At 32.9% G+C, this 19,528-nt stretch overlaps 1 protein-coding gene across 38 annotated transcripts in view; it reads right to left on the bottom strand.

The window, feature by feature from the left end:
• Window positions 1-19,528, bottom strand: part of Adgrl2 (adhesion G protein-coupled receptor L2) — a 644,234-nt gene that overhangs the window by 43,626 nt on the left and 581,080 nt on the right. For 30 of the 38 annotated variants that reach the window (XM_058578980.1, XM_058578979.1, XM_058578955.1 and 27 more), the window contains 3 exons: window positions 13,304-13,413; window positions 6,388-7,188; window positions 246-539 (listed from right to left, as the gene is read on the bottom strand). In XM_058578980.1, the coding sequence (XP_058434963.1) occupies window positions 246-539; window positions 6,388-7,188; window positions 13,304-13,413 (1,205 nt within the window). The remainder of the gene's footprint in view (window positions 1-245; window positions 540-6,387; window positions 7,189-13,303; window positions 13,414-19,528) is intronic. The other 8 variants (XM_058578970.1, XM_058578973.1, XM_058578972.1 and 5 more) reach the window with 1 other exon arrangement.

The following is a 19,528-nucleotide window of genomic DNA, read 5'->3' as shown; positions in this document are numbered from 1 at the left end:
GGGTACTTAGGCAAAGCTTGACCTGGGTTTTGAGAGGCAGAGCCCATTCAGTACCTCACGTAACTGATGTTTACGGTATCAAAATCCTAAAGTTATCCATAGATGCTATATTACTAAAGTAACAGAGAAAATAAAATCAGCTCCTGTAAATATCTCTTCCTTCAAATAAAATCACTTTAGTACAATTTGAAATCTACTTACTAACTTTAGAGACATTTTAATGTACGCTGTTTTACAGGAAATACCTCTTGTTCCCTTGGGACACGGTCGCTCAACCATCATTCCCCTTTGTGTCTGAGGCCACTTTATCCCCCTCGCGTCTAATGCTTCGCAGAATCTCTCTGGCAGGGGAAAAATATTTGTTACAGGAGGAATTTTGGTTGTAGAAACTGCTGGAGGTGGTTTTGTTCCCTTGCTTCCTTCCTGGGATCCAGCTACAGTTGTGCTCATGGGGCCTTTCTGTGAAGTAGTGCTTGTGGTTGATACTGTGGTTTTGAACAGCTCAGCTGACGAAGTTATTGTCACAGCTGTGGTAGGCACTATGGAAAAAAGATGAGTGTATTAATCTCCAACACACCCTTGCACTTGTACACAGGCAGGTATGTGTGAATGTGCACGTGCACGTGCACACACACACACACATACACACACGAACACAACCCTACCCGTCCATATGTCCCCAGCACAACCAACAGAATTACTGACAACATCAGTAAGGTGGAAGAAGAAGAAGAAATCTGTTCATTTATTTCAATTTTTTCATATTGTTCGCTGAAAGATGGTAATCTGGATTTTACTATAGCTTTGCTTGTAAGACTTTGTCCTAGGTTTACTTCTCATTGAGATATTTGATAGTGCAGTTCAAGTATAACTTCCATAATATACCATCTAACAGGAAATGAAGGGTAGTTTATAATGTGGGAAAATTATATTCTTATATAAACTCGCACGCTATAAACATATTCAAAATATCGACAAATGTCTGACAATTACATGTAGTTAAGACAATAAAAAAAGATTTAAAGTCACCCACTCTATATCTTGCAGAGAAATAAATACTGTGACATCTTTTCACCCAGCAGCCATTCTTGCTTGAGAGATTTTTTGAGCATGCCTGATTAGATTCAAACAGAAGATAAGCTTTGGCATGCTTGTGCTGTTTTAGTAAGGAAATATCTCAGGCTTTGGCTTCTTTACTTTTGCAAGGTAGGTATGAAGCAGCAGCTACTTCCGGTCAGAAGTGATAATGTGACATCAAGATAAAAGGTTAGATCAAATCACAGCTAATTTGAAACCAACCCTGTATATCTTATGGACCCTTAAAAGAGAATATAAAAGGAACTACGGCTACACAATTTCAAAGGAGAACATTTCTTTTTTAGTAAAGGCTGTTTTTCACCTTTTGACATTACTTTCAAACAGTTAAGTCAGCCAGGTTAAAAAATAATGGAGCTCAATGTTTTCTCCATTAATTATCATTAAATTAATTTAAATGAAAACAAAAATCTGTCAGCACAAATTTAATAAATACTACCATTTAAATTCTGTTAAGTGAGATCACACTAAAGTTTTACCAATACATACAGATTATTCACTCTTAAAACTACATCGATGCTTTAATTTTAAATTAAGAGTACCAAAAGCTAAAAATAGCTATTTAAAAATCATCTTATAAAACATTCATTGTTTCATGTAATGAATGAGAAACAAGATACAATAATACAACTTATTAGAAAAGTTCCTATTATCACTAATATGTTTAGTACTTTAAACTGTGATCCACAAATATTATTTAATTCTGACACAATGAGGAGTATACTAAGTTTACCAGAAAAAGTAGTATGTAAATTTTTCCAGCTTTTACTGATGAACTTCCTGTTATCAATAAATACACATTGTCTTCCTTTTCCCTTCTATCTCAAGAGAAACTTCTTAAGCACATGTTTCATTTCCAGGGCATAATTTATTGACCATATGAGAGATGCCTGTTTACATCACTCAAGCATCATGCCCAGCCAGCTGCTGCAGAAACCTATTCAAACCTGTCTATCTTTCTGTAAAGCACTTCCCTGACATCTTGTTAAACCTCTGTAATTTTCTTTTGATTACAATGCAGCTAGGCTTTCAGTGCTTTCTCAATTAACATTTGTCAAAAGCATCACAATCTTTTGCAGAAGCGTCAAATCACTGCTACAGAATCAAGTCTTAAAGGGGAAACAGGAACCAGAGCAAAAAGAGAAAAGGGCAGAACAAAATGGTTTAGTGTTATACCATCTATGTATTCCTCGACACTGTACTAATTAGTATACATTTAGTCACTGAAATATGTAGAGCAGTGGTTTGTTAGATAACCATCAGTAAAGACTCATAATAACTGAGTCAAGGCAGATAGTAAAAGCAAAAAATGTCATGCAACATCCTACAGCCATGTTTCCATGAATTCCTTAGGCCAATATATTTTCACCAATATATTATGAAAAGAAGACTGAAAGGAATCAACACAGTCTTCAAAAGTAAATGAGTAAAATATTGGGATTTCATCAAAGTAATCTTTAAATGACAAAACTAAACCCTTTAGAGGCAAAGCTAATATTCTAGAATTTTCCAAGATTGGAATTTAGTAATACTCCAAGGAAAGCAATTTTTTAAAAAATGTTTTAAGCTAGAAATGCAGCTTCCACAGGTGGAAAAAAAAAGTCCCAGAAGGGCATCTGGCAATGATAAAAGTTTATACTTATTCAGCATTTATGTGCCAGATGCTGTGCCAATCACCATTAATGGATCAGCATATCACCTTATTTAATCCCTACCACACCCCCATGAAGTAGACACAAAATTATCTTCCTTTCACAGATGTGGACACTGAGTGATGGGGAAATTAAATGATTTATTTATGGTCACATGACAGCCCTCTTAAATGCTTCAATCTTATGTTTCTAAGTAACAGATTTTCATAGACTCTGAAAAAATGTATGGCATCCGTCAAAAAAACTTACCCTTATTTTTTTACACAATTTTGTGTAAATCTCCAAAATAACAATAATTATATAATATATAAAAATTATAGATATAATATTTGAGAAGATAATTTAAAACTCGAGCAATAAATTTATGAAACTTACATGGCAAAAGGTTTAAAGCTCAAGAATATCCTGTGAGTAGCAGGAAACATGACATTTCACAATAGCATTATAACTAAAGTCCAAATCCTTTTGTACAAGGCTGTTTATCATAATACCATATCAAGCATTCGTATGAACTGACTCAGCATTCTGGCCACCATTTGTCATTTGATTACTGATACCTGAGACATAGTGCTAATGAACACATTTATTTACTTGCCCATGAAGATTTCAACAAACATATAGAATGGCTCAATTTACTATAGTAGTATTTACCAAGAGCTTGTTATTTATTACAAGCTTCTTTCTGTATCAAAGACTTGGAGGAAATACCCATTTCTGCTAAGTTAATATTCCCTTTACCAGGGTCCAACAACTCACCCATTGCTCACTCATTGAATGAACTCCAGCTAGAGTGAGTCTGTAGCCTGGTAAGGCAAAAAATGAGCATGAGGAAATGTTGACCATTTCCTAAGTAACAAAACTGGCTGCCTTGCTGAAAATTCTCCCTCATATCAGGGGAACATTTTACTTCATAGTCTGAAACAAATATTCTACAACTTCCCAAACTCAAGAAAAGATACAATGTTTTGTTGATAATATTGGGGTATCCAATTTGTAGAAAGAGGTAAGGAAATAGGAAGCAATTCAAATTAACAAATGGAAGAGTTAAAGTAGGACTAGATAGGGTTTTTCCCAAGCTCGCTTTAGAGAGAGAGAGAGAAAGGAAATCAGACAGTTTTAGGGAAATGAACTATAAAAAGACAAAATAAAGCTAAAAATCAACTTTAAAAAATATCAGGATACAAATAATTATGCTTGTACTGTCAGGCATAAAAAGGTTTGGAATTAAAAGGGGAGAAAGCACTGAAATGGATACACAGCAAAGAGAACTTAATAAAGAAGGAAAGAAATAGATACTTCATAGCACTTTCATCTTGGCCACATACATGGTAGCATATCCACCTCCAGAAAACTTTTGAGTGTGAATTTTAACCAAATAAGTGAATCCGTGCCTTACTGATGGCAAAGACCTGATTTCTGATTGTTCTGTCTTTTGAGTTTCTTAGATCTTCCTTCCGGAAAGCTGACAGTGGCTTATTGATTTGACCTAAATCTACGGGCCAGAACAGTCCTGCACAGTCCCACCTATGGGCATATAGATAACCCACATCCTGGAAGACAGAGACTGGAATCTCTAAAAGCCTATGAAGAAAAACTATAAGGAAGGAGAAAATAAGAATATGGGTCAAACATCAGCATGAGAAATTTAGGTCAGATAAAATTCTTTATTACTTAGGGTTTAATAAGGGGTCGATATGAATTTTTACATTCTGGGAATACTTAACTATGGTTATTTTGAATGATAAAACACTATTGTGGTAATACAAACTTCCTACACATGTCTAAGCTTCTCATTTTCAAAGGTTGCAACTGCTCTTTCCAAAAAAGCAACTAAATTGTCAAAGATGTTTTCATCTCAAATGCATCAACGTACTGAGTAGAATACATGCCACATGTGGAGAAAGACATGGTTACTCATCCTTGTAAGAATGAAGAAAGTTGTGACAAATAATGACTCTTGGTTGAATTGAATTTACACTAAACTTCATTCACAATCCTTTGGGTGTTGCCTGATTAGGAATTTGCAGTTGCTAAAGCCTTTTCTTTTCCTAACAAGTTGAAAAGATTTACTGCCACCCAAGAAAAATGTAACAATTGTCAGAGTAATGTGGATTACAAAAAGGTTAACACAAGGATCAATACGATTATGGCCAATGCCTAAAGTCTGTCAATGTCTGTCTCAAGTTTGCCTTTGAGAAACCTGTAGGATAAAGGAGAAGCACTGGAGTAGCTTTTGGGGAAAACAAAACAAAACTGAAATACATGAAGCAAACCAAATTGCTTTTGAGAGGAAACAGATATGTATAAATTTTTTAAAAATGACTCACAGCTACTGTCAATAAACATTCCATGCTCTAAAAGAAGATTAAATGACTGAAACTTTAACAATGGACATTACTAATATCTTTAATGAAAAAAATCTAAGTCTACATGATTTTAAGAAAAGAGTGCCACACACTAAGTCAATACATCATTATTACTCTTATTTATAAACAAAATGCACATCTTAGAGCTCTATAAATACTCAAATTAGAAATTCAATTACAAAAAGCTGTAACTTGTTTTGAGGTCCTAGCAGTATGACAATATTTAGAACTTATTAATAGCATATCTTAAATGAATGGATATAAGTTTGTGGATGAGTACATTTATGCATATTGCATTAGCAGAAAAAAAAAAGTTTTACCTTGTTGAAAAGATTAGTCACTCCAAAACCTTGCAGTCTCTAAAATTTTGAAGCAACTTAATTTGAAAACTCCATTTAAGTCAGTAAATGGAAATTTAATTCACATCTTAAATGCACAAATATCAACGTTCAAGTAGAAAAGACATAATTAGTGCAAGGTTCATAATAATACATTAACAGGTTACTCTTTTATCTTAAGTATGAGGTAATCTTCTTTTAATAAAGAATTCATTTATTTTATACTCAAAAATCTTTCTCATAGAAATGAATTCACTTGATCAGCCAAAATATATTTCCAAAAATGCAGCATTAATTTGTTAAGTAATGCTTGTCCACAAAGACACCCAAAGAGAACACAAATCAAAAAATGCAACAGATCTCTCATTATAAATCATCACTTGAGATCACTTAATGCTTAGTCCATGTGTGACAGTCATAAAAATATTGATTTTAAACTGTCCTAATGTATCAGGAAATAAAAATGTGTAATTTTACATGATGAACTAGAAAGATGTTTGAGGACTGCCTCTCCCATCCAGAGAACAAGACTCCAAAACTTCAGAACACTTACACCTGGCATTGTACATCAAACCTAGTCGCTCCTCTGGGACTTCCTAACACACATTTCCTTTAACCACTGGCGCCAAGAAGTTAAAAGGTCTGCACACAGAGTATCATCAATTCAGAAGCCAGGTGAGGGGAAAAAAAGCTAACAGGTTTGTAGCTGATACTGTATTTTCAGCAATGAAAAACTAAACTGAGTAATGATGCTACAATCTCATAAAGCCAACATTTAAGTGAAGAAACTCAGAAAAGAAAATTGAACAAAATATACCTCCTCATATTCTTTGCTTTAAATATGAGAAGGGGAAGAAATAAGGGAGAAAATTAATAAGTCTTTTACTAGTAAGTTGCTTATGAAAAACATAAGCATTAACAAGTAAGCATTCTTACCTTGGGCAGGATCAGGTGGACCAAACTCCAGAGAGTATCGTAAAATAAAGTTATTGTTCCACACGTAGAGTTGGTTGTCTCTTGGATTGTAATCCACCGCAGCAATGTACTGGTACTGGTTGGGAAAGGGAACATCTACATATTCTCCTCGGTTTAATCGGGTGTTATAGATGTAATCAATTGCATTCTTGCCTGTTTCACTCTCATTGTCTTGATAAACTGACCTGACCACATAAAGGACTCCACATATCATAAAAGCATTTGATGCGGCACGTTTATCATATACAGTCTCCCAGGTTGCTTCAAATCGAAGAGTGTATGGATTCAGCTGACTAATGACTATCATTCCATTGTTCTGTTCAGTGGCATAAATGACCCACAAGCCATTCTCGTCAACTGCTAGGTCGATATCCGTCTTTCCTCCCCATCGGTATGGAGAGGTATCATGGTAGTTGGCATAGTTAATTATGGCCTCTCCACTCTTAATTCTAGTCCTCAAGTCAAATTTCACAATATTCCTTGTTCTTTCTTTGTTAAAGAAGACAGCACCATCATATACCACAAATCCAGTACCATCTACTCGATTTGGAAGTTTATATGTTGTTGTTTGGCGACTGTTTTGGAAATCTTCTAAAGAAGCATACTCTATTAAAGTATCAGTGCGGTAGGGAGTCCAGGGCATGAAATAAATTTTATCTGCAGCCTGAAGAGGGTCCTTGCACCAAGCACCTGCCTTTTGTTCAGCTTCATATATACATGGGGAGTCCACAATTGCTTTCAAGGTCCCAGGGCACACAAAAACTAACAGTCACAGAGAAAAGACAAGAATTAAGCCAAGTTAAAAAAAAAAAATACACAGGTAATCACAAGGTTTTATTGATCACAAAACAAAAAAGAAAAATTTGTTTTATTAGCATTTAATTTTACCAAACTTTAAACTTAAAACAAGCACTACCATTCTTTTCTGAAGTGACCATAATCGAATACCATCACACAAAGTGGTCAGGGTTTATTTTCATAAACACAAACCTATGTGTAAGATCATTCATAATTGAACTGAGAATTTAAGTTTTTGGTGGGTTTTTGCCTTATAATTTGGTAATAAATGGTTTACAACTTTGAGCTTATGCATGAAATACTTTATTCCAAACATTATACTCTCCAACCCCTCGCCCACCTATAAGCCCCCCCGAAAGTAAAACTACAAAATAAGAGAAATAAAACAGAAAACCCATTGTGAATACTTATTTAGAACTTTTACAAAAGTTAAAGGTGCTTTGACTTAAGGAACATAAATATTCGGAAAATGCAATTAGGAGCAGAGAAAAGTAAATATAAGGAAAGCAGTGATGAACGATCAGGAGACCCTGTAACCATGGCATGCTATGAGAGGGTTCTGGAAGCCAGGCAAGATGACACTTCAATAACAAGAAAATATCCAAGGGTGTTGGGAAAAGAGACAAAAAGAAACAGAGAAAGGGCAGCTGCCCCTCGCCGACTTCAGAACTTTTACCCCATCACCAGATTTAGCAGTCACATAATTTCATTGTAAACAGTCGACTTCTTTATGAGGTGCATTTATGAGATCCTGCTGATTATTTTAATGTAGGAAGGTCGTGGGAGAGGGGAGGGAGGAGGTTAACATCCATAAGGCACATAACAGGGAGCTGGGGTTCAGACTGTATACGTTATTTACCTTTTTGCTCCACTTCTATTTTAAGCATCGGAAGAAAAATAAAAAAAGGTGCAAGGAAAAAAGAAAAAAGATTAAAATAAATCGACTATTAGTCTAAGACTGAATTCGTAATAGATGCTAAATATAGGAAGAATAAGTTGTTGTACTACTTTGGATAAAGAGAAACACACACAGGAAAACCTAGCAGGAGAAAGATTCTAAAGTTACATAAAAGAACATGGATCAATCATTTTAGTAGATTAAGGAGGCAATACAAATATGCTGGCATGTTGCTTCACTTAGTGTACCTGAATAAATAATGAAACTCTTCACTAATGCAAGCTATACATGCTCTTGCCTCTCCAAAGTCACTCAGCATTCTTATTAAGATTTTCTTTACATATGTATGCTATCGACATAAATGCATGCACAGGTGTACCATCCCCATTTATCTTATGTGAACTCAATTATTAAAATGACTAAAATTATATAACAACAGGAAAATACATTTATAAAATGCCATTTTGATTTTAAATTTTAGGTCAAATTTAATAAATAATGATATGATAACATTTTATTCAAAGATATTTATATAAGAAGAAATACATAATTATGTACCTCAGTACATATTTCAATTATTTTTCTATTATCTTCTACTCCTAGAAAAATTAATCATAAACATAAGAAAGATGCCTCCTTTTCAGGAATATTATCAATCTCCCCTCAGCCCCAATAGGGATTGTGAAGGGTGAGGTAAACTAGTACCTTCTTACCCATTAAGGATTTAGTAAAATTATGTATTTAGGTATATAGACTTTATATTACAAAATTCTTACTGAATTTTCTATTCAGTATCACAGATATCAAACTTGTACTACTAAGTCTATAAAAAAAGTAAGCAAAATACATACAAGGGAAAAGCAAGCACAGTAGGCAAGGAGAAAAAGGAAGAAAGAATTATGGTTAGCTTATTATGACATTTTCCACTATCATTAATTTACACAGAAAGCAAGCCAGCATGCAACGACAATCATACCAAGCATTCAAAGCAAATACCTTGACTCCACAGACCCCATAAAAGGTAAATGCTTTCATAAAACAAACCTGATTAGTACAGTTATATGAGGTTGGAAAAAAAAAAAAAGAAAAGAAAGAAACAAAACCCCTACAAATTTAAAGAAGTGGATTATATACTTAGGAAGGGTGCTATATAAGATCCTTGTTGGTAAATAGTGCTCTAATAACTAGAAACCATAAAGTACTATTTTAAATGTATGTAGGCTTTGAAGTATGTTGCCTGAACTTCATAAAAATGACTAGACTGATGCCTATGTTTCTCCCTCTTCCCTTGCTAAAATGCATTAGGGTGTGCTAATACTACATCTCCAAACTGATTACTCAAAGAAAGTATAGTATTATATTTAGTGTTCTTATCTTGATTCAGTTTTTAAATTATAATTATTCATTAAGATTAAATTTGAACTTTCCAAAATACCTTTGGGAGAAACATATCACACAAACATTTGTGCCACAGAAACAGCATATAAATTTCTACGTTAAGTCACAACTTCCCCTAACCAATTTGGTCTTAAATTTAACCACTTTCAGGAAACATACTTTTTCTATAATGTGTGATTCTGACTACATCTGGTACACAGGAGAGATTCAGTGTTGCTGTCTTGGAAACAGTACTTGTTTATAAACCACCTGTCCTAAAATGATTCTACAGTGAAGAGCAAAAATATACCTGCTTAGAATCATTAATAAAAGGGCATGGTGGAAAAATGGTAAGAGAAATCATCAGTGTTGTGAATTCTCAGAATATATTTATACACAGCTGTGTTTTTATTCCTAAGGAAAGGAAGAGTTTACTAAAATAAATCAATTAATTTTATTCATTTGATACATTATATTAAAATGACAGTGTAGTTACTGAGAAAAATATCATACAGAGAAATCTTAATTTACTTGTGATATAACTACTATCATTTATTTTAAAGGAAAAGAAAACGGATATGAATTGTCTTCAATTTATAGCTCTGGTGAAAACTGGGAAATAACATCCAAATGTAATAATAAAAAAATAACTTTGGATGATTAACGAATCATCTAAGATATAAAATTTTAAAACAAAAGACAATTCCTACATAATGATTTTTATGAAAACCCAAAGGATAGATATGTCGAATCAGCCAAGTCTATCAACCAGAATATAAAAATAATAAAATTAATGAAATCAGCAATCTTTATCACATGCCATATACTGAAACTTGTCTTAAGAGGCTCTACTAATTAATTCATAATGATACATTTACTTTTCTATAGACCAAACACACAAGTACATGATCCACTGACATCAGTGGAGGACTACACAGATACACAAGACAAGAATTTACCCAAACTAACTGTAGCCTACATACTCTGTATCTGAAGTGACACACTATTTCATTTTGAACAATCTCACACTTATTTATTAGTAATGATTAGTCAATAGCAAAGCTATTGTCATTCTCATTAAATATATCTCGTACCTAACATGGCATCATTATCATGTACCATGGAAATTTGAAAAAAGAGGGTACCCAAATGAAAAACAAATACTACCCATAGGATGCAAAAATCCCAAGCTGATTATTCTCCTTTATCCTCCAAGATCCTGGAACTTCTTTTAAATACACATATATGCAATTTGTAACAGTTGGTCAACAACAAAGAATGCCCTATATACATGCATTGTTGGTGCAAAGGTTATCTAGGCAAGTACCAAAGTCACATATTATACATGTGCCTATTTATAAACAAATTAAAATGAACCAAAACAACAGTATTTCTAATGCTATCTGATGAGCAAATTTATTGTGAATTTTTCATAAGTCATGAAAAATTTCTGAAATTGATTTTTGCTAGAAGGAAACAGTTTGGGTATAAGGTCCTGGAGGATATGTTTTAGCAGAAACTGGCATAAAGCCAAGTGAAAACAAAAGGGAATAAATGTGATCTGATGGTGGCAGTTTTTCATCAACCAAGTAAGTGTGAAATGGGGATGTAAGTTTTTCAAAATACAAATACATTTTTTAAAACAATGAGAAAATAAAAGCTAGATGCTTAAAATAAAAGGAGGTGTGAGCAATGGATATAATAGCACAACATCCCTCCCCGCCAACAAAGGGAACAAAGCACAAAAAATAAATAAGTAAATAAATGGAGAGGAAACCACGAAAGAAATATGGAAACACATGGTCCTATATAAGAATTATAATAATCTAAAAAGACCTTTTGAATTTAAATAGTAGTTAAGATCATGTAATTTATAGTGTGTCACTACTGTACGGTATATAGGAATTGTAATTACTTCTATTCTTTAGCAAGGAGTGCTTTAAAATAAAAAGCCATAGACTTATTGCTGCCTCGTGCAACATCTAGAAAAGTAACAGCAAATTATTTACTGTGTTTCTTTTTATTTTAAATGACAAAACTAAAAAGAACAAATACTTCTCTGAATATAGCTATTTGCAAGTTTAGTGCACAATGTACAATACTTCTGGAGAACTGAAAAAGTAAAATTTTGAAAGTTAGATGTTCCAGAAGATATCCACATTTTCCTTTCTTAAACAGCGCAAGAAATTACTTAAGAGTCTGAAAATAATATTTGCTTAACACTGTTCTTGGTCTATAGACTAGATAACAGGAACTGGTTCCAGAAAGACACAATTCTTGGCAGCTCTGACTGATTCCACTGTTTGGGAATGGATGCTGTATTCCTTCTCTAATTTGAGGACAGAAACCATGCTGAATTCAAGTGAAAGGGACTTTATGGAACAAAATTTTGGTTAGCTCAAAAGAATACAATGTTCCTCTAGTGGCACAGGAGAATGATTATATAAGCCACCAACACTACACACCGGAGAAATGATATAGAGATCAGTGCACTCAGTAGGCTTCCAATCCTACAAATGGTATAGAAAATACTGAAAACATAAAAAAGCATCCATTTCACAGTAACACAGGAACACAGAGCAGGGATGAAAAGAAAAGATAAATCTGTGTTTGGCCTTTAAATGATATCACAAAATGCCAATTTATCAAAACTGGCAGAGAGGACAGAGAGAGTGCCTTTACAATATGTGTAAGGATGTGTTACCAACACATTAGACACAGCATACCTATCTGGGTTGTTTTTGGTTTGCTTTTTTTCCTTTGAGACAGGGTCTCACTGTTACTCAGCATAGCCTCAAACACCTGGCCTCAGGTGAGCCTCCTGCTTTAGACTCCCCAGAAGCAAGAACTACAGGCATGCCACCACATCTGGCTGCAAATTTGTTTTTGTTTTGTATTTTTTTTTAAATGGGAGAAAATGTGTAAAAACTTTCTCCAATCAGTAAAAGTTCTCCTGTAACACTTTTAATTCAAATACCTGTGAACTAATATGACATGACTTACCCCTTTTCACCTTTCCCAATTTAAAAAGTAAATAGACAACTCTATCAAAGTAGCTTGTGAAAATCAGGAAATATATTTAAACTTTTAAGTTGTCTAATATGTTGTTTTTTTCTTCCCCCTACTGAAAGTGTAGGAATATCTGAAGGAAAACTATACAGCATTAGAGTATAAATAAGCCAAAGCCTATCGAAAAAAATTTGTTTTTCAATTGAATTTCAAATATGCCTCTGTAGGATTTTAAATATGATGCTATAAAATTAAAATATGTACAAGATTTTGTTTGATTCATTTTTTTAAACATAAGATTTCATCACTGAATCTAGTAAAGAAATGCTCCCTTCAAGGACAAGAATCAAAAAGGGCAACATGTGCCTCAGTTTCTGCAAGGGTAGCTTTTACAAAGTTACCACGACAGCAGGTAGCCATTCAAGTAGCTCAAGATTAAAATTGAAGTCAATTCCTCCTTTAGAAAACCATGAGCCAAACCAATTTGTCAGCAACTGGTATTGGGCAAAAGTACAGATTTCTATCTGCCCTATTGAATAGCTAATTCAAGTTTGTTTTCTGGAAAAACACTAGCCTTAAAAGCCAAACACTTAAGAACACAGACAGACACTTGGCCAGCATCACACTATGGCTTCCTTCCACACTTCATGAAGCTAATTGGAGTCCCGAGTCTGTTAGTGCTCTGCATGCATAATGGTTTTGTAGGCCATAAACATATGCTGCTTTCACATGTGTAGTCTTTCAGCATCAATGAAGAATGCCAGGGAAAGTGAAAAATATAAATTTCATACTTACTGTAAGGAACACACTCATATTGGACTTCAAGATATTTGTATGTCCCAGGACATGGATCAGGAAATACATCTGACCCAGTAACTACTATACATTGTGTTCGATTGTTGCACCTGGAAAACAGAATGAATCAAACTTGTGTGACATATTTGTTTGATTTCTTTTACATATGAAATATTAATGTAGAACCAATTTGTATTTTCTCTAAGAAACCAGAAGCATAAAACAAAAATTCAAGTGGCATTAGGTTGTGCTACATTATTAAATAATTAAAGAAGTTATATTTCCTTTAACTTTGTGAGCTACAAAGTTAGATTAGGTTATACTAAATTTTAACTATAAGCAAAATACAGCTAATAGTTCTCCATTATTACAATATTATACATTTTAATTTGAGTCTTTGACATATTCAATATGTACTAGGGGAGAAAAAGAGCTTACCAGGATACCTGCTGATATACTTAATAATTAAAATTGCAAATAATAATAATACTATGATCAGAAACATGTAATTATAAATTGAATAGCTAAGATGGAAGTTTTAATAATATAAAAACAATGTTAAAGCATCCTCAAGTCCAGTTTTGTGTTCAATATTATATTATAGGCACTGTCTACACTCTTGAATACCAAGCTAGGAGATCTCACCTTACATATGATGGCCTGCATAAATGACAGAATCCTTTTAAAGCCTTTAGCACATACTAAATATCTAAGTATCATTGTTACCTTCATAGACCAATGTGCTCACACTATTAATGATAGGACAATGTACCTTGGTTCTTCTAAACATTAAAAAGAATGTCAGTATATGACCTTGATTGTTAAATGTGATTCTATTTGAATAAAAAAATGGATTGTTTCAAAAAAATAAATAAATAAATAAAGAATGTCAGTAACATAAAGCATAAAGTGTCCTACATATAATTCTACAGAATTTTCTTTGGTTGTCATTTTCACCATCAAAAGTCGTAGAATTGAGTCAGAATTCTAGGCAAGATATTTAAGTTCTATAAACTGGTCCAGATGTTCTTTTTATAAGCTTGGTAAAGGCAAGAACTATTTCTTTTATAATTTAATTTGATTACAACCCAATGGAATGGAATGTTTGCAGGAGTTTTATTGTGTTTTCTGATCTTATATGCATTAAAAAGGCAAAGCAAGCAGAACAACAGCATTATAACAAAATTTATTTAACAATTTGAATACCAAATATCTTATAGTGCATAAAATAACCAAACTACAAAATAACACTACAAAGAATTCTGAAGAGGTGGCCCCATTTCTAGCACAACTAACCAAATGGCAGTAGAAGCAGAATCACATTAAGAGGGTGGATATATTAACTCATGCACCTAGGTGTCATGAACCCAGAACCAAGTTGCTTCTCTTTTGAAGACAGACAAAATGTGAAAACATTTACAAGAATAAATAAGTACACTTCATAATTCAAAATATACTATAGCAAACTTCAAATGAATCATAAATGTTAAATAAATGACAATGAATATTGCTTGTACAGATATTAAAAAATAATGATTAACTTTCCTCGTGATTACTCTATAATGCAGTGTGGCACTCATTTTCAAAACACACACATAACTGTAATGTTTAAGAACACGGACAATACACATGGTGTACTGTCAGTCTTTTGCAATATTTGAAGACATTTGCCAGTGGTTCACCATTTATTGTAAATGAATTAATTTTACATGAGATATGAAAAATTGTGCTCTATACGTATAACATGAATTGTAAGGCATTCTGCTGTCATATATTTAAAAAAAATTAATAAAAAATCTACATGAATCACAAAACCTATTGTATACCCTGAAATTTAAAGAACATGTGGATTTAGGATTTCTCTAGCTCAATATCTAACGTTTCAATCAGTACAAAAACGGAATTCTGATGTTACATTTTTCTTCTTTCTTATATTGTACAAGAGGTCTCACCACTTTTTTAAAGATGTTTGATCTCCCAGGAATCTTCAATCAGTAACCTGATCATCATCAAAAACTAATGTCCTTTTATTCCCTTTCTTGTGTTTATTCATACCTATAGGGATCCTCACGTTATCTCATGTTCACATCTCTCAGATATGAGGAATATAAACTTCTGTATGTCAGATATCCCTTTCATATACTCCCTCAGTATACATTTCATAACCATTCAATCAAATTCTGCTGTTTCAAATAACTTTAAAATACTCTCATTGGGCCTGGGGCTATGGCTCAGTGCTAGTGTGCTTACCTAGTATATGTGAGGCGCTGAGTTCAATCCTCAACACCACATAAAAATAAATAAATAAAATAAAGTTATTGTGTCCAACTACAACTAAAAATATATATTTAAAAAAATACACTCATTGTAGAAACTGCATAAAGTAACAATTCTACTAATGGACAAACTTGTTATATACTTCATTACCCTTCCCTTCTCACTGAAGGCTCCTCTCATATCACCAAAGTATGAATAGGGAAAAGAGAAAAGGGCTTGTCTTCAAGGTTGAAATATATCAAGGAGAAAAAGGAAGTACCTCAAAGATTTGAGAATCTATATCACCTTCCAAAAAATAAATATAAAATAAAGAATACATTGTAGAGTACCAAATTTTCCCCATGATCAATCAGATGAATAAATATGACTTCGATGTGGAATTAGAAACCTTTTATTTTCTATTTCTCAATGTCACAGTACATTTTTCAAGAAGTAAATAAGGCAGAAGCAATGCAGCTTCTCGTTCAATTTTGATAGAACGAAGACCAATACCATAAAATGAAAAATAACTGCCCATATATAATCTTTCCCGAACAATTCTGCATTAATCATCTTACCACAATTATGAGTTAAAATTAATGTCAAAGGTGATTATGATAGTTTATGCCAACCACATTATTTTTATTTCTTTAATCTCATTGTATAAAGCATTCACTTTAATGCAGTAAATAATGTTAACTCTGTGTCTGTTTTCTTAAGTGAAACTGAAGGGAAGAAAACTTAATGTAGTTCCTGCAAATAAAATTATATAGATTTCTAGAATTCACAGTTTTCCGTGATATTAAAAATGTCATTTTACATTTGAAAATTTACAATATAGAAATATGAAGTATGAGAAATTAATCTTGAGGAAAAACTGGGAATTTTAGGACTGAAATAATAAAGAGTAAACAAGAAAAAGGAACTCAACTGTAAAAAGAATAAGAAAACCAGAGCCATGCGTACGAGTACCTTTATGCATGGAAATGAATCTAAACTTTTAAAGAACCAAATTGTGAAAATAAAAATATAGACCATTTATTCCTTTGTGAATGAAGGAAATGGCCTTAAATTCTCCAATCAGACTAAATTTGGAAACAGGAGGGGGAAAGAAATACCCAATATAATCTGTTAATGCTAAGAAAAATCTGAATGTTCATTGACTGATAAACTGTTAGAAAGATTGTAAAACTATAAATTGCTATCATTTCAAAAAATGGAGAAAAAGAAAGCAATTACTTAGCCACAAAAGCAAAGTAAATTTCCACCAAGGGCTCAGCTTTAAGTTTTCATTCTATTTTAAATAAAATAAAGAGGCACACTAAGCCAAGAAAGGAAATGCATTCGGTGGTTTGCATTTTTAGTGCCAGGCATAGTTTCTGGTGTGAATTTCTCCCTCTTCCCCCACATAAAAAGATTTTGTTATCAATAAATTTATCATTGTATTAGCAATTAAAATATCAGTATTCTCTAGAATACCATGTGGATTTGTTACTATGTTGAGAACCTACACTTTTCTAAGATGTTAAGCATGAAAATTGAGTATAAATGAGTACAAAGCAGAAGAGAAAGAACAGGGATTTTAAAACTGATAAACCACTGGTCATAATTCAAAGAAACTGCAACTATATTTCATCATAAAATAGTGGATACTAGACATGTTTTAAACATTTCAACTTTGGAATAACTGTTTTTTTTTTGTTATTTTGTATTTATAAAGTTCACAGCTGAGTTGGGGTAGTTAAAGCCATAGTGTTTTGCAAAGTGTGGTCTTCAAACCAGAATCAATTTGGGAGATTGTTAGAAATGCAAATTATCAGACCCATCCAGAAATACCAGCTTTCAGAAAGCCTGGGGTTAGATACCTAGTCATGGCAGTATTAAGGCTCTGATGGTGATCCTGATGTTTGCTCAGATGATTGATTGAGAATTACATAAAACATGATAGCTTTAGATGCTTTATTTAAAAATAAATTCATATGATTACATATGCTTGAGGTCTATAAAACTAAATACCTGTAAAATAGAAAACAAGTTATGAGTTCAACTGAAGCAAAAGTATGTAACAAAATTTACAACAGTGTGTTCTTTCCTAATTTTAAACATAGGAATTAGGGGTTTTAGTTGTTCTGATTTTAAATAAATCATCTAATTATTTGTCAATTCCTGACATGGAAAGTCAAAAAAAAGTACCATATCTAATTACATGCCTATATCACATATACACCCTTTTAACAGATAAGAGGAAAAGTATAATCCTTTCCTAAAAATGTACTAGCTAATGAAAATCTCCAACATAACCTGGAAATTGAATGTTTGACAATCTATAAAAATAAACTATGTTCCATAGGAAGAAAACACAATTAAAAACAAAATATGATCCATTGTAGTCACTGCTAATTTTTCTATACTTAATCTTTGAATTGCATATTCAAATATTTATGAGTGGCTCAAATCTAAGTCAATAAAAATAATTGTTTTTAGAGAGAAATCAGGGGCATAATAGCAGGGCTTACAAATATCTAATCAATATCAGGGGTATAATTCATGATTTGATACTACCTAGAAGGCAAATCTAGAAGTATTACTTAGTCCCAAATTCAACACATTTGATCATTTTTAATATTTCTCTAGAGCCATTTCTAAAACCAAAAATCAAAGAGTCAAGAAAATAACCATATATAAGATAAAATAAAAAATTTGATCATGAATCAAGAGTGGATAGGTGAATTGTGTAAATGTATTATTTCCTTTCTCTGTCAAATTTTAAGTTTTAGAGACTTGCTGATGAGTCTCCTTTATGTTATTTTCATTGTTTAGGGTTCTTTTAAGTTTGTCTTCTTCCCCCCTCCGTTTTTAAATGTGGATTTCATTGAGTTGATCTTTTGACAATCTGCAACCTAGATAATTTGTACATTTAAAGTTTTAATAAACTTGAAATTAGAAAATCAAAAGATTTTCTCCTCTACCTTGCTCACAATTATAAAGACTACATATAGTCCCTGCTATTGTTTAGATATGAGGTGTCCCCAAAAATCTCTTGTGTTAATGCACTAATGTTCACGGATGGAATGTTTGTATTGTGAGAGCTGTGACCTCATCAGTCCATCCCAGTTTGAATGGACTGACTTGGTGGTAACTGTAGATAGGTGGGGCATGGCTAAAGGAGGTGGGTCACTGGGGCATGCAAGAATTCAACTTTCCTGAGGCCCTTTCCACTCTCTCTGTTTCCTGTCTAGCATGAGGTGAGTAGCTTTCCTACTCCATACCCTCTGCCACAATGTTCTTCCCTACTTCAGGCCCAAAGCAATGAGGTTGGCTAGCCATGGTGGACTGATCCTCAAAAACCAATAGCCCAAAATAAACTTTTCCTTCTTTAAGTTCTTATCAGGTATTTTAGTCATATAAGAAAAACTGACTAACAGTACTACATTCAACATAAAAATTCCATATATAATAAAATAAATCCACTAATAAATGCTTTATAACATTTTCACAATCTAATACCAGAATAAAAGCATTAATTCTCACATTAATATTCATAAAACTTACATCTTACTAATTAAATCCATCAGACAAAACAAAGAAAATCCCAGATTCTGCTTTTTGGTCCTAAGCTGGTTTAAATGGGGTAAAAATGTAGAATTTTAGACATTATTTTAATACTCATCCTTATATTGTTTTTACCCTAAATGTGGGGAGGATGAGAATAAAAGAAGTGAATCCAAATGTTCATCTCCAAAAGCTGAAGAAATAATTTTAGAGATTAGTTGCTCAATTCACTTCGTATTTACTGAATACATTTTGTGATTAGCAAAAAAAAGTCAGAGTAATTGTTCAAAATTAGTGATACTGCTCAGGCTTGTGCACAATATTTAGGAGAAGAAATGTTGAAAAATACTTTAAGAAATATCAAATATATATCTAAACAATCACAATCAGCAGATACCAAAAATGAAAATGTATTGT

The sequence above is a fragment of the Marmota monax genome, unplaced genomic scaffold (assembly GCF_021218885.2).
Source record: "Marmota monax isolate L192 unplaced genomic scaffold, Marmota_monax_Labrador192_F-V1.1 WCK01_AAM20220418_F8-fsc00046, whole genome shotgun sequence".
Classification (NCBI taxonomy): domain Eukaryota; kingdom Metazoa; phylum Chordata; class Mammalia; order Rodentia; family Sciuridae; genus Marmota; species Marmota monax.
The sequence above is the reverse complement of the archived record's forward strand: the minus strand, read 5'-3'. Positions and strand labels throughout refer to the sequence as shown.